This window comes from Apis florea, unplaced genomic scaffold (assembly GCF_048593485.1).
Source record: "Apis florea isolate Af1SG1 unplaced genomic scaffold, ASM4859348v1 contig_2272_pilon, whole genome shotgun sequence".
NCBI classification, from domain to species: Eukaryota; Metazoa; Arthropoda; class Insecta; order Hymenoptera; family Apidae; genus Apis; species Apis florea.
Genome location: NW_028256549.1, coordinates 1101123 through 1115603, shown reverse-complemented (window position 1 = coordinate 1115603; position 14481 = coordinate 1101123). Strand labels below are relative to the sequence as shown.

At 33.7% G+C, this 14481-nt stretch overlaps 2 protein-coding genes across 7 annotated transcripts in view; both read right to left on the bottom strand.

Moving 5' to 3' along the window:
- Positions 1 to 394: 394 nt before the first annotated feature.
- Positions 395 to 3906, bottom strand: Sply (Sphingosine-1-phosphate lyase). 3 transcript variants are annotated; one of them, XM_031915419.2, is made up of 9 exons: positions 3777 to 3906; positions 3075 to 3222; positions 2790 to 3005; positions 2504 to 2712; positions 2171 to 2407; positions 1894 to 2103; positions 1565 to 1803; positions 1231 to 1498; positions 395 to 1155 (listed from the first exon to the last, which is right to left on the bottom strand). In XM_031915419.2, exons 2-9 carry the CDS (start codon positions 3214 to 3216, stop codon positions 1027 to 1029), a joined length of 1650 nt encoding a protein of 549 aa, XP_031771279.2. In that variant the 5' UTR covers positions 3217 to 3222; positions 3777 to 3906; the 3' UTR covers positions 395 to 1026. The 3 variants fall into 3 exon arrangements, with proteins under 3 accessions (XP_031771279.2, XP_086758828.1, XP_086758829.1); XM_086902702.1 differs by lacking the exon at positions 3777 to 3906 and adding an exon at positions 3412 to 3722; XM_086902703.1 differs by lacking the exon at positions 3777 to 3906 and adding an exon at positions 3394 to 3425.
- A 665-nt stretch (positions 3907 to 4571) lies between these two features.
- The window catches only part of Tusp (WD40 superfamily protein Tusp), a 35671-nt gene continuing 25761 nt past the window's right edge, over positions 4572 to 14481 (bottom strand). The window contains exons 5-16 of one of the 4 annotated variants that reach the window (XM_086902374.1): positions 14066 to 14231; positions 13317 to 13585; positions 12014 to 12102; positions 11794 to 11928; positions 11198 to 11600; positions 10669 to 10846; positions 8796 to 10392; positions 8529 to 8642; positions 8241 to 8463; positions 7938 to 8117; positions 7754 to 7866; positions 4572 to 7641 (exon numbers count right to left, since the gene is read on the bottom strand). In XM_086902374.1, coding sequence (XP_086758500.1) covers positions 7632 to 7641; positions 7754 to 7866; positions 7938 to 8117; positions 8241 to 8463; positions 8529 to 8642; positions 8796 to 10392; positions 10669 to 10846; positions 11198 to 11600; positions 11794 to 11928; positions 12014 to 12102; positions 13317 to 13585; positions 14066 to 14231 — 3477 coding nt within the window. In that variant the 3' untranslated portion in view covers positions 4572 to 7631. Of the gene's footprint in view, positions 7642 to 7711; positions 7867 to 7937; positions 8118 to 8240; positions 8464 to 8528; positions 8643 to 8795; positions 10393 to 10668; positions 10847 to 11197; positions 11601 to 11793; positions 11929 to 12013; positions 12103 to 13316; positions 13586 to 14065; positions 14232 to 14481 lie in introns of all 4 variants that reach the window. The other 3 variants (XM_086902376.1, XM_003692045.4, XM_086902375.1) reach the window with 3 other exon arrangements.

Below are 14481 nucleotides of genomic sequence, written 5' to 3'. Positions count from 1 at the left end.
CGTCTTTAAACAGACATGCTCTCTATTCTTCTCGGTTAATATTTCTTTCCTTCATTATAACTTTGAACACCTCCTTGCACATTCTGTTATCCTCTTAACAAGTCAAAGCTTTGACGATTAAAACACAAAATGGCGTCACTAATATTAAATTTCTTTATTCTAGTTTCTTTGTCTAACTTTTGATAAAATATTATGTATTTATATATTCTTTATTTCTTTTTTTAATTATATTCTTCTAGAAATAATTCTAAATTCTTTTAAATTTTTTAATAGAAATTTTTTAATAGAAAATTAGAAAAGATAATAAATAAAATAAATTGTAATAGAAAATAATAAAATGATAAAAATATTAAAATATAAAAATTTATGGGAAAAAAAATAAAATGATTAAATGTATTATTTAAATTCTTTATTTTCAATAATTTCATTATCAGGAATGTATTGCATGAAATTATATATTTTTTTTAAATAGTAATACTATGATTGAGTAACATTTAGTACATTTTACATTATATTTAATATTAGGATTAACATAATAAAAATATCTAAAATTTATAGATAAATATTCTTAAATGTTTTTTTATAGGAAATACCAAATAAATATAATTGCATTTATTATAAATCCATGATTAACAAATATATATATGTATATATATATGTGTATATATGTATATATATATTTTTTACAAAATGTGTAAAAATATTGTTAAAAAAGATATATTTTGATTAGAATAAAGTTTTGTACTATAAATGTACTATAAATGTGTATATTTAAATAGTTAAAAATATATTGTATCATATAAAATATATGTTTCAATTATTTCATTTATAATTATTAAATTTCTCTTTAGCGTATAACACAATATCTATTAAATTCAATCTTTTAATAATTAAATCTTGTAATTGTAAAAAAACTGTAAAAAATTCCTAAATCAATCTATTTTTTTTTTTTGTCTTAATTTTCTATTGTTTTATTTGTAAACTTATATTTAATTTTATGAAAATTATTATAATAATGCAATCAATTTAAATACTTGGACCATTGCTAATTGTTTGATTTTCAGGCGTAAAATACATGGAATCTAAGAAACTTTTTGCAAAATCACCAACAATACTTCTATCTGGTATACTCTGACTCATACCATAAATTGCAAACTGAAAAAAGAATATTTATTACAATTATATAGAACTTTTATTTAACAATTTTACTTGATTCATTGTTTTATTTACCTTTCCTTCGATAGGAGTTTCTGGATTTTTTAAAATTTCTACTAATTCAGTTTCAACATCACTTAAAAATTGATCTGCTACACCTGATTGTGTATGGACATATGTAACACAAAGATGTACACCACAAGGAAATTGAAGTGTATTTAAATTCCATCCTTTTGTATTTAAAGCTTCGGAAAGTTTATAAATATGAAAATCATTTGATCCTAATGCAATAACTGATGTAGCCGGTGTACCAAAAATAAAAATTCCTTTTAATTTTCTCAATCTATAAAAGTTTCAATATTGTATTTGATCATTATGAAATTTCTGATAAAAATTTTAAATATTATACCTCTGTTCAATATATCTGGTAGTTTTTATAATTTTTTTTGTTGATTCTAAATATTCATCATAACCAAAATACATTAATGTGGCCCAACATGATGCTATGACTCCACCAGCTCTTGAACCACTTACAGTTGGAGAGCCATAAATACCACCAGGCCAATCAGTAGTTATGGTATACTGATAATGTCTTATCTTCTTATTTCTATAAAGAATAAGCGAAGAACCTTTTGGAGCATAAGCATACTAAAAAATATAAAAAATAAACTTGTATTATTAAAAAAATAATTAGAAATATACATGTATTATATAATAGTTTAAATACTATTTATATACTTTATGTGTATCAGCTGATATACTTGTGACTCCAGGAAGTTTGAAGTCAAAAGATGATATATCAAAGCCTGCATTTTTCATAAAACATATTAAAAATCCACCAAGACAAGCATCAACGTGAACAGGGATGTTGTACTTTACTCCTAAGTCAGAGATTGCTTGAATATTATCCATTGTTCCATATGGAAAATTTGGTGCTGATCCTATTAACTATTATAGCTATATTAATTCTAATATACTATCATTGTAATCCTAATCCTAAAAATAATTTTCTTACCATTATTGTATTTCTTGTAATAGCTTTTTCCATAGATTTAATACAAACAGTATAAGTATGTTGATTAACAGGTATAGAACGTACTTTAAGTTTTAAGTACTGAGCAGCTTTATCAAAAGCAGAATGTGCTGTTACTGGCATTATTATTTCAGGATTTTTTATACCTTTTACATGTCTTGCATAATCTCTGTATGTTTTGCATGCCAACAAAATTGATTCTGTACCACCACTAGTCATCTGAAAACATTATATTTTTTATATTTATTATATTTTAAATTTTGTTTGTATTTATTTTATTTTGCATATTAATGTTTAAGAATGACAACAACTTACAGTACCACAAGAAGCATTATCTCCATGGAATAAATTGCAAGCTATTTTAACTACTTCTGCTTCCATCTTGCATATACCAGGAAAAACATCAGGATGTAATGGATTTGTGTATGATGCAATACTATAAATATCTCCCATTAATTGTAAGAGATTAGTATCAACTCTATATATGGCTCCAGATACTTTACCATCTTTCCAATTATAATCACCTAAATGATGATATATATATATACATATATTTATTCTATCTAAGCTAAGTTTTGTTCTATTCTTTTATTGCTTTTACCTAATTGAACACATTGTTTTACTCTTTCTAATACTTCTTCTGGTTTTAAACCTTTCTCTGGAAGTTTTACAACAAAAGAAACTTTTTTTAATCTCTGCAAAGTTTCTTTTTCAAATATCTGATTAATATTATCTAATTCCTGATCAATTTTATTTCTAATAGCAGGTATAAAATGCATTAAATTAAATAACTTTTTCTTCGCTCTCTCTGTAAGACCTAAAAAATAACTTTTAATTTATTAAAAGTTTCTATAATATTATTTATATGTATTATAAATAATCATACTTTCATCTTGAAAAATAAAATTCCATAGCCAGATTGAAGTAAGGATAGTTGTACTTGTTATAACTACTATTTGCCATGGTTCTTTGCTTCTAAAATAACTATTAATTAATTGTTTCATACTATTAAGGCAAAAAGCATACATGTTTATCTAAAAAAAAAAATTCATTATCTACATTGCATATCATTTTTTATATCAAAGATTATATCAAATAAACTTAATTAATAAACTTGATATACACATATTCTAATCACAAGATTATCTTTAATTCTCTTATTATCTTCTATACTTTTATATTCTTTTTCTTTCATTTATACATACATTCAATCTTTTGTATACCTTATAGCTTTCTTTTCTCACTCAGCACTTTTTGATACTTTTTTCGATTATATAATTTTGTTTTGTTCTACTAATCACTTGTTCATGTAATTATTATTACTATTAATATTACTTTTTATTTTTAATACATTGAAAATTGATTTATTTTAAGTAAATATTTGAATCTTTAAATACATATTATAATTTTTAACTGTATTAAAATATTAAAGTAAAATATAAATGTATATTCATTAATACTGTATGTAAAATTGTAAACTTTAATACTGTGAATGATGGAATTATATATGGCATAATTATAATATCAACATATAATTTAAAAACTAAATGATTGTCATTATAAGCTTTATTATTTATCAAATACTTACAATCTCACACGGCTGTAATATAATATTCCAGCGAAATGATTTTTATATAAAAACGGCTATTAACAGATGGCAGCTCCGAATCTTTCTTTATAAGATTCGTTCTATAGATATATTATAGAATCAAGAATATAATATATTTATTATATATTTTTTTATATTAAAAATTAATATTATAATCTTAAAAAAAAAATGAATGAATGTTCAATTGATATTCCTTATCTATATGATTATGGGCTAAAAATAAGCAAAGATAAGAATAGCAAATAGTGAAAGGGAGAAAGGCAGAAAGAAAGAGATAGGATAAAAATTATGAAATCAATATCCATTTCCAAAGTGCTATAAATTATAAGAGATAATAATAATAATAAGAGAAGCATAGATATAGAAATAAGAATTAACTTTAAGCGCTATCTTTTAATTATCGAAGATATCTCTTCAAAGATAGGATAAAATAGAATAAGAATTTAGATGCAGCGTTATCTCTTAAGAGTTTTTAGAAACATAATTTTTTGAAAAGATATTTTTCACACTCAAAAGATGACGCTGACAATCAATTCTTATCCTATTTTATCCTTCTTTTACTATTTTAATCTTAATCTTGTGTAGCCAGTTTCATTTATGGCATTTTGAAAATGACTTTGATTTCAATATTTTTACTATATTTCCGTTCCAACTATTTATCTTTTTATTTATACTTATTTTAAAAAATGCATTCATAAAAAATCGTTTTAATATTCTTTTTTTTTCCATTATTATTGTTATGTAATGAAAATAGGAAAGGAATTAATAGTAATATTATCGTGTAGAATTTCATTCTTTATTTACAAATGTTTGATAATCATCAATGTATTCGGTAACAAAATTGCATTGCACATATACAGAATGATCGTTCAACGCTAAGACGACAAATCAACAACTTCATTATACGAGAAACAAAAACAATACCGATACGATTCTCATTACAATGTAAAATCGTGTCTTTACTATAATGTATATTATTCAGTCACAAGATTTTATACGTGACACAGCATTTTTATAATGATATATCAGTAAGCATAATTACAATATTATGCTTATAAAAGAAACATGTTAACGAAAAACATAGGGATTCTCATTTGAATTAACAAATAATAACAAATAGTAAGTCTGACTTGTTGAGCTAGGCCGAACATTTTGGAACTCAGTCACGACTATGGCGCGTGTATAATTATATTATGCGTAGCTACAAACGACAACTTATGTGAACCTATAATGTTAAAATAACAATTGTTATACAATGATAAAGTATCGAGAAACTTTCGACGAGTAATGTTTCTGTTTTAAGTTTCTGTGTAAGTTCGGTACACTACTTTCGTATTTCATAGGTCGTTCCATTCGATTTACATATGCATAGGCACTATTCATCGTCAAAAAAGCATTCTAATGAAGATCCAATGATCCAAATTGTAACAGTTTGTTTTTTTTCTTTCAATAGATTTTTATTTAATATATAACTATCGATGATCAATCGTTTTATAACGTTTATATAACGGATGCCCAAGAAGAAATAAGTATTTGGTGGATTGACTCGTCATTGTAAACATAACCTGTATCGCGTGACTCAAGTCCGTCTTGTTCGGCGGATGCAATAAAGACGCATATATATTAAAAAATAACTGGATCACATTGATGTAATTCTTTTCTTGATATCAAAAGTTCGTGCAAGTATGAAAAGTTAGCCATTGTGAAACTGTTATCGTTACATTGTTTTAATTTTCTTATTTACTTCATATTTTGCTTTTTCTTACCATTTTCTTGTTTTTCTAGAACAGCTTCTTAAATAAAATACGAACGAAAGAAACGATTGCAACGATTTCTCGTACAAAACGTTTCTTTAACATACCTACGCACGAACTCATGAAAAAATTTCAAAAGGACATCGACATTATTATTCATAATTCGATTGATCGATTACGTTGTTTATAAATGTGCGTCATTTTTCTTTTCTTCTTTTTTTCAGATGTTCGTTACTTCTATATAAATTCGAAATAAAATTTTCTTGTATACACGCTATGCGTATCATTATATGTACGTATATCCTGTGAGTTTTTTTTTTTACGGCACGAATGCAACAATATTTATCAACCAAAAACCGTTTGTCGCTGATAATATATCATGTAAGTAGGTATAACGTGCTATCTACTACTGGTGGCGATAGATAATTCAACATACAAATTGTCTAAAAATCAAACCAACCATACGATCTAGCAGCTTTATATACCGACAATTACTGTCAATACGTGTGGCATAAATATTTGTATATTTATCGCTAACTCGTGAGTACGGGGCGGCCTGATTTAATAACTGTAAACATTATCGAAAAAAAGGATCGATTCTAAAAGTTAAGACGAACGATATAAATTACATTCGCGATTATTAAAATTGATCGTATGTATATGTTTGCAAAAAATAGGGTTACAGCCAGTATAAGACGCATCACATTTTATGAGAAATTAAATGTTTCTAAAGCGCCATTTCTTATATATATTCGTTATCAAGCGTTACACGACTTTGCAATTCGTGTCACATTTTAAATACACTTTTACACTTGGTCTTTCTATGCATAGCTAGACAACAAAAGTTACAATCGCGTTCTTACATAGTTTGAGACCTCGTTTGCGATCGTTTCAGGCGCCCCACTCTCAAAATTTCGATTCGACGAAAAAATAATTATATCCCTTAAGCGTTTCTTGTGTAGGCCTGAAATCGATATTTTTCTCTTTCTTCTTTTTTTTTTTTTTTTTTCACGTCACTTACAATTAGGCGAATGAAATACAACGACCATGGATTAAGTACAGACGACAGTTAGTTTGATGCGTACACACACTAGCATACAGGCAAATACTTTTCCTTTTTGCACCATTTGGTTACATTCTTTTATTTTATCCTATTTTTTATTCATTTTGCCTCCTTCGTCTGTCCTGCTTCGACAAGGACGAATACAGGCCGGACGTTATATCATTTAGCGTTATCGTTAATTCTTCATTTTTTTTTTTTTTTTTTTTTTCCATTTTGTAATATGCCTTAAGAAACATTTAATCGAACAACATGAAACGCTCGCGTGATTATGCGAGTCCGTCAATATATATGTATATAAAATTCGAATACACTCGGCGGACCGCAAAAATGAACGAGGTGAACTTTCAACAGCATTACTAGACTTCAACGTGTCGCATAAACTATACAAAAATGAGCGCTCGAAGTTGGGAGAAACGAAATATTTTGGACGGTACGACGAAGAAGCATTTCAACAAAATCTTTTTTTTTTTCTTTTTTCTTTTTTACCACGTTCCTTGCCACAAAATCATTGTGTTCCGCTCAAATTCAAATCGCTCTCAACTATTCGCTCGTTAAAACTGATCCTTGCGAACTGACGTATCGTGTTACATTAGTTTGAAGGCATTGATTGAGAGGCTAAGATCTCCATTTTTTTCTTTTTTCATTTCTTCTTCTTTTCTTCTTTTTTTTTTTTTTTATCTTTCTTTTTTGTTTCTTTTCATATATTTTTATTTGCCACAAGCAAGACCATATGTTTTCTTCAACTTTGATCTCTGTGTATCGAGGCTGAACGCTTGTTCGTTTATTTAATGATTTATTCTAGCCCGTCGATAGTATTAATAATAGAAAGACACGTGGCTCTATTTTTGTTCGAAAGCTGTATTTAAAAGTGTTTTTCGTTCTTCTCCTTTACTATATGTGTTAGCATTGTATTATTATAGATTTAGCCTTCTATTTTTCATCTTTTCTTTTGTTTGGACGAATAATTTATATAATTACAAGATACATTCTGGATAACATTCTTCGTTTTTCTCAATTTCACATAAACCTGAAAAATTAGTATTTTTTTTATTAAATGTATGAATCAGTTATTAAAAGTCAAAGTAATTGACATATACGTTCTTGTACCAAACGAATTATCGAAGACTAACGATTATTACTTGAGCCGTTGTGTAACATTGGCCAAGGCAACGGCAAATGCCTGCAAAGCGCTAAAGGGATATTGGAAATCCAATGTGTAGGCGTTTCCATCTATCCTTCCGAATTGCATTACCTAGAGGAAAATTGAAACAATTATACGATGTTCGATCAATAGTTTTTGAAAGAGATTATATTTCTACATACCTGCCTTCCTTTAAATTCTATTTGGAAGTTTTTAGCGCTTTCCTGTGTCACTCTACCACCAAAATCAAGTTGATATACTTGACTGGACTCATTCCACATTGGTGCTTTATTATGCATCACAAGCTCTCGCCTCACTGCTTCTGATTTGTGACCAGATATCCCTCCTCCTTTCTGCTTCAACTATGCGACGTGATTATTAAAATTATTTAAATTAAATTACATTATTATCTCTTTCACACATCTTTTACATAGAAATATGTATAGAAATGTTTTAATTACTACTTTTCTTTCTCCTAATCTAACCTTCTGTCGCAACTGTGCTTTTTGGAACGTTTCGAGATCTCTGTAATTGGTCGACGAGTCATCTTGCAAGAGTCCTTCCTCGTCTGAACTTTCGCCTCGACTTTTTCGCGGTTTTCTACTTAACAGAGGACTCGATAAAAGTCTTCTTCTAATCGGCGAGGCAGATGCCGGCCTTTTACCTTTTTTCGACGGCGCTGGACTACTGGGAGAACTTCTAGGCAATCTGAAAATGTTAACCATCAATGAACGATCGCTTGCTCGAATAACTTATACGATTAATATAGTTACCTAGTGGATGGACGAGGCGATGGTGGCGGCAAAGAATGACTTTCGTCGAAATCTCGAAGCCGAGCTGCAAGACCGTCCAGAGACGATGCCAATGAACCACTCGGGCTGGATCCTCTGAAATATAAATTAGAGAGAAAAATAAATATAGGGTGAATTACACAAAGTTAAATATGAATATAAGAATAACCTGTCGGAAAATTGACCTTATGGATCACAGATTGAGAATCACTGGTTTAAAAAACATACACAATCGAAATATCAACTTACCTAACAGGCGAATTACAACTTTTCAATCGATTTGGGTTAACCTCGGCAGACATAACCACAACGGAACCTGTAATAAGCTTAGCAGATTCATCGAGAATCTCTGTCGCGTCTGGTGATTTTTCCAAAGACTCGTTACTTTTGTCCTCGACAGTCTCGAGATTCACCGCTCCCGTTACTTCTTCAGCGTGTTCGGGCAGCTTAGGCGGCAAGGCTATTTGCTCGTTGGCTGGAAATATGTCACTAGAATCCAGACTCTTGGATTTGCCACAGTTACGAAGCCTGGGCGACTTGGACGTTTGCTGCCCGATCTCTTGTTGGGTCTTGTTCTTTTTTCTCCTCTTCGTCTTCCTCGAAACCAGGACCAATCTTTTGTTGGGTGCCTCCTTTCTAAGCATCTTCAAAGCGATATCACACGGAACCAATTGCGCGTCCACCATGTCCAAATAACCGACACTGCAACTTCTAACTATAGAGTCGTTCACGCAAAGTGGGCCGATACTGACCACCGTCTGTGTTCTGTGAACTCCTCGCGATTGGTCGAAAGATTCCGCCTCCCCGCGACTTTCCTCGTCGATAAAACGCATCTCGTCGACTCGACCGGCAACAACAGTCGTGACGGAACTCGTCGATTGGCCGCTAGTGTTGTTCGTCTTACCGCACATCTCGTGAGATTTCGGATCTTTTAGCTTCGTGCTGCAATACGCGCACGTTTGCCCGATACATTGATCGATGTTCTCCGGGAATTGATAAGAGCAGGCCGGCGAATGATTGCTGGACAAGTGTATGCCATTTTTACCGAACGGGCCGTTATTCGAAGACGGTTGGCCGATGCTCGAGTTGTTGTTTATTACGTTGTGATTATTTTTACCCTGGATTCCGTTGCTCGAACAGGCCATACCGTGCAACCCATTGAGAAATATCTGCGATTGAGGACTGCTGCTCAAACCGTTCACGATGGATCCCTGAGAACATCCGTGGTGACTGCTCGACGCCTCTGTGCCCGAGGCTTGGCCATTGTGCATCGGAATGATGGTCGACGGGCAACAGGATGCGAGGACCGCCTTGTCGTCCTGAGAAATCTGATTGAACTTGTTGTTCTCGTGCTCTTTCTTCGAGACAAGCCCAGGTTGATCAGCGAGCGCGGTTTTCATTCTCTGAATGTTGTTCGAGTAATCCGCCCCTGTGTTCGAGGTAGCTATGATAGTTTGCGTGGGCGCGACCGCGTTTTTCGGGGACTGAAGCGCAGGCACGTCGCAACATCTAGGCGGATTGTGCCTGGGCGGTGTTCTATAAGTATTCGTGGTTCTCAAACCGTCCGCGGTTCTCAGATTCTCGAATTCTTGCAGGTCCACGTAGGCTAACTCGTTCTCGAAGTTCTCGACTCTGGACAGAGTGGCGGGCAAAGGTTCGGCGGGCATGAATTGATTGGAAATTTGAGATTTTGGACGACTGGAGTTGAGGCGCGCGTTACGGGGCGTCATAGGCGCTATTGGAGGTGGTTGAGCTTCGGACGTTGTCCTCGAGGCGGCTTGAAATTCCTGGAATGATTCCTCCTCGTCCTCGGAGAACAGATTGGGATTGAACGTGGGATCCGGACCTGAGGAGCGAGCGAATCGATTGAGTCTCGAGGCCGACCAACAACGTTTTGACAACGTCGACGCAACCGTTACAACTTGAGTCTAACCAAGTAAATGCCAATTTGTCCTCGAGAGAGGACAGAGATTTTTATTTTTTTCTCGATGCTTGAACGAGCCAAAGTTGGAACGAAGTTGGCCTAGGAGTGTTTTTTTGGGCGCAAGCTTCAAATTGCAACGGCTGCATTTTATTTTTATTTTTTTTTTTTTTTTTCGTTCGTGATTTCGCGGAAATATACCTGCAGGCACGTCATCCCGTAATTCCGTCATCACCAGAGTCATTTGTCGCGGTTGCAAATGCAACAACGATGTTCGATAAGTAACCTGACCCAAGTTGGCGGGCACCGAATCAGCCAGCCCGTGAAACTTGAATTTCGTGCCCCAGATATTAGACGTTACTTCGACCAATCTCGCGTGCTGCAAACAGATACGTCTTGCGACACTGTTGGTCACGCGACTTGACTTTTGCAATACCTTAAGGCTCAAAGGGCTCGTTAAACTTTGCTACATCACGCAATTTCTTATTGGCCGGGTTTAAGTGTATCGTAGCCTCTCTTAAATCGTTATCCGTGACGTTTTCAGAAAGATTGCTCGTCGTAGAAAAAAAAAAAAAAAAAAACACGAAACAAGTACAACATCGATCTTAATCTTAGAAATAAGAAGAAGAAGAAATAAGGAAAGCGTCGTCTTTTTCTAGCATTCGAGACAATTAATACGTGAATTAATATGTGTTGCTCTTATAATTATCGATGTTCAAAACGTGTTTACCTCGGGCAACGTGTCCACGTAAGTGAGATCGTCGGAATCGTCGTTCGTCGTTTTCTCCTCCCTTTTTCTTCTGTTCTTCCTTTTGTTTCTAGGCGATCCGCAGAGGTCGGCCGTGTCCCTTTCCGTATCGGATCCGTCGCTGAACGAGGGACACTGCGACGTGTCTTCCACCACTTGAAGGGTGTCCTGACTTTGTGGATCGAATATCACGAATTCTGGCCGGATTTTGCTCGTCCTTCTGCCTTTCAACAGGGGCACCAGACCGCCCAGATATTCCAGATACAACGTGTAACACGGCACCGGTTCAACCGCGTGTCTGAGCATGGTGCAGTGCAACCGTCCACCTCCCGGTGGTGGACGCGACACGAAACGTCTCAGTTCCCTCGGTTCCGGCACGGAACATCTAGAAATTTCGTAATGAAATTCTACTCAAACAACATTATGTTTTTTATGATTACGTTCATAAAGTGGATTGACAACGAGTTGAAAAGAAGAAAAGGGATCATTTCATTGATGTTTTATATATATTTCTGTGAAAATTTATCTATACTTCTGCGTGCATACATGTGTGTCTATGGCGAGGATCAAAATGATACCTTATTGTACTGGCGAAGAGGGCAGCCACTGACGCTCTTAATCTCGGCGGCAATGGAAGTTGCTGAACGCTCGATTCCCTCGTCAAAGATGCTCTCACAGCTAAACGAGACAACAATTGGAGGGAACCTACTCGTCTGCAGAACGTGCATCAAACACTTCGTAGTACGAATTACTTTCAGTTTAGCCGGGATAAAAGGAACGAAATGGAGATGATATTACCTTGACACCCATGCGGCGTGAACGCGTGCACCGGTCGCCACGAAAAGTCGTCTGTCGTTGTGACCCCACGTGAGCGCCGATACTGGACACTGACAATGATAACCTCGTCAATTCGCGAAATTTTTCCCTAAGCTTTTTCTCTAAATTTCTTTCTTTCTCCCGAGCCGACCCGTTTCTATCGAAAAAACAGTGGTCTAACTCGATGAAAAGTCAGCCGTTAACACGTTCGTCGGCCAGCGTGATTTCGTCGAGTTCCTCACGGGGCCCAAATGTTACTGTCGGAAGACCGTAAGAACATAGAGAGAAGAGCGATAAACGGAAATAGTTTTAATGTTTTTATTTTATATATTTTAATATAAAATTTAATTGGGATATATTTATATATATATTAGTTCTTAGTCTTCATTAATTCTGTAATATTGATTCTGAATTAGTTGTTTTCAGTGCCTCTGAATACTTTTACTTCCTCGCTGCCTATTTCGTTCGTTTCCAAAGTCAATTTTAAGTATTTTGATGAATACAAGCCTCTAATTGGCAACTTAAACTCAGTTCTATATTATCGATGGAGCCTCCTATATTGCCATATATAATTTTAGAAATTCAATCAACAAATAAAATTCTATAATTCAATGAATAAATTAAATTAATTCATGGATATAAAACTCATATAACTAAAGATATTAGAAACATCAACATAGGGCTTAAAATAAATAGATTTGAATGATTAAAAAAACATCATTCTTTTGATGACAATTTTAATGCATCCTTAAAAGATTGAAATAAACCTATTAATAAAATTTTATTTCGATCTTGGATATAACCTAAAATTTTACGTTCCAACAATGTTAAAAAGGCCACACTAACTATAATTATTATAATATATAGATTTAAAATTGTATAAAAATGTAGAATGATTCCCCAACAAATCATATTTGCCCCTCTTTTCTATTATTTTTACATTTTAAATTTTTCCGCGATTCCAAAGTATATTTTATTTATATTTCAGTGCTTATTCCATTAAATTTCTTTCCGCTTTGACTCTTTGCATTCATGCACTATCCTATACTTTATTATTATACATATACGTACATTAGTAAATATACGTATAATATAATATAACATTGTAGAGGATTGATAACTTTCTTAAACATACAATATACAAATATAAATGGTTAAAATCTTATTTTTTTTTTGAAGAAGAAGAAAGCGTCAGCCATACGTGGGTGAGGTGGCGACGAACGTGTTAATCTGGCTAATTTTTAAAAAGCTCCATTCGATATCCGAGGAAAGATGCGTTTCTTACTTGCGTGTACGGTATCGCAGCGGTGTAGACGAGGGTACCGGCCACCGAGTAAAATTTTAAGAGGTTCGCGTACTCGTGGGGGCTGGCTTGCCCGTTATCCGAATCCCTGGTCCCGGCTATGGCCAACAATTTCCTCGAATTGCTCCATTCGGCGTGCAACGGTGCTCTCAGACTTGTGCGTATCGTGATCGGCGAGACGTCGTCGAACGAGCGCAGCATAACGATACTCCCATCGGCCAGACACACGGCCAGCACGTAATTCCGATCGTCTGGGAACACGTGATATTTCGATGACAATTTGTTGGACAAAAGGAGGATAAATTTTTAGAATAGAAGAATCATTTTACAATCTGTTCGAGCAACGCTTATTGCAAATTCATGTGAATTCGTGTATCGTGGATTTTAGGCGCTGAAAGCGGGAAATATATGGGATTGCGGGTGGATTTCGAGCTCGTGAGCAACCGTCTCTGCGCCGAACAATTTGAATGAATAATAGAGAATTGCGGAACGAATTGCAAAATTCAGAGATTCGGCAGGGAGGAATTATTATCGCTCCTATTTCTCCAAATTTTTTAAAAAAAAAAAAGTTTGCTCCTTCCTTATTTCTTTCTTTACTTCCAAAAAAGTAGTTAGTTTTAAAATCATTTCTACTAGAAATACAAATCCAAGTTACAAGACATATTGCCCCTGTTTCAATGCAACACGAACTGCTGATAAAATGGTGATTTTAGAGAGAGGTTGCGCTTTACCTTTATGAGATCTATCGTTCGTTAAATCGTCATCCCCTTCCTCCATGGTGAACTTTTCGGCGCTCCACGCCATCGAAGTGACGCCGGCCGCCAATTGCACCTCGGACACCATCGCCCCGTGAACATCCATTACTATCAATTGTCCAGCCGTTGTTCCAAAATAAACCTGTTTTTTGAAAAAAAAAAAAAAAAAAAAAGAAGAAACAAGTAATGTAAAATTTTACGAATAAACCTTCAATCCAATCTGATATTACGCCTCGAATCGTTTGATAACGGCGCACAACCAACTTTTGTTAAATAGTTTTTACTTGCTAAATTCCATGGTAGAATTGGTAACGTTACCCCGTAATTATTCCAGGCTACGCCGTCTTATCACGTTTCACGTGTAAATACGATATATATATTGAAGACGTGAG

Excerpts from the sequence above, each read along its gene's own strand:
- Sply (XM_031915419.2), bottom strand. The coding sequence starts at position 3,216 with ATGTATGCTTTTTGCCTTAATAGTATGAAACAATTAATTAATAGTTAT. Across the intron at positions 3,006-3,074 it reads TTTTATTTTTCAAGATGAAA|GTCTTACAGAGAGAGCGAAG; the intron begins GTATGATTATTT and ends GTTATTTTTTAG. Across the intron at positions 2,104-2,170 it reads TTACAAGAAATACAATAATG|TTAATAGGATCAGCACCAAA; the intron begins GTAAGAAAATTA and ends TAGCTATAATAG.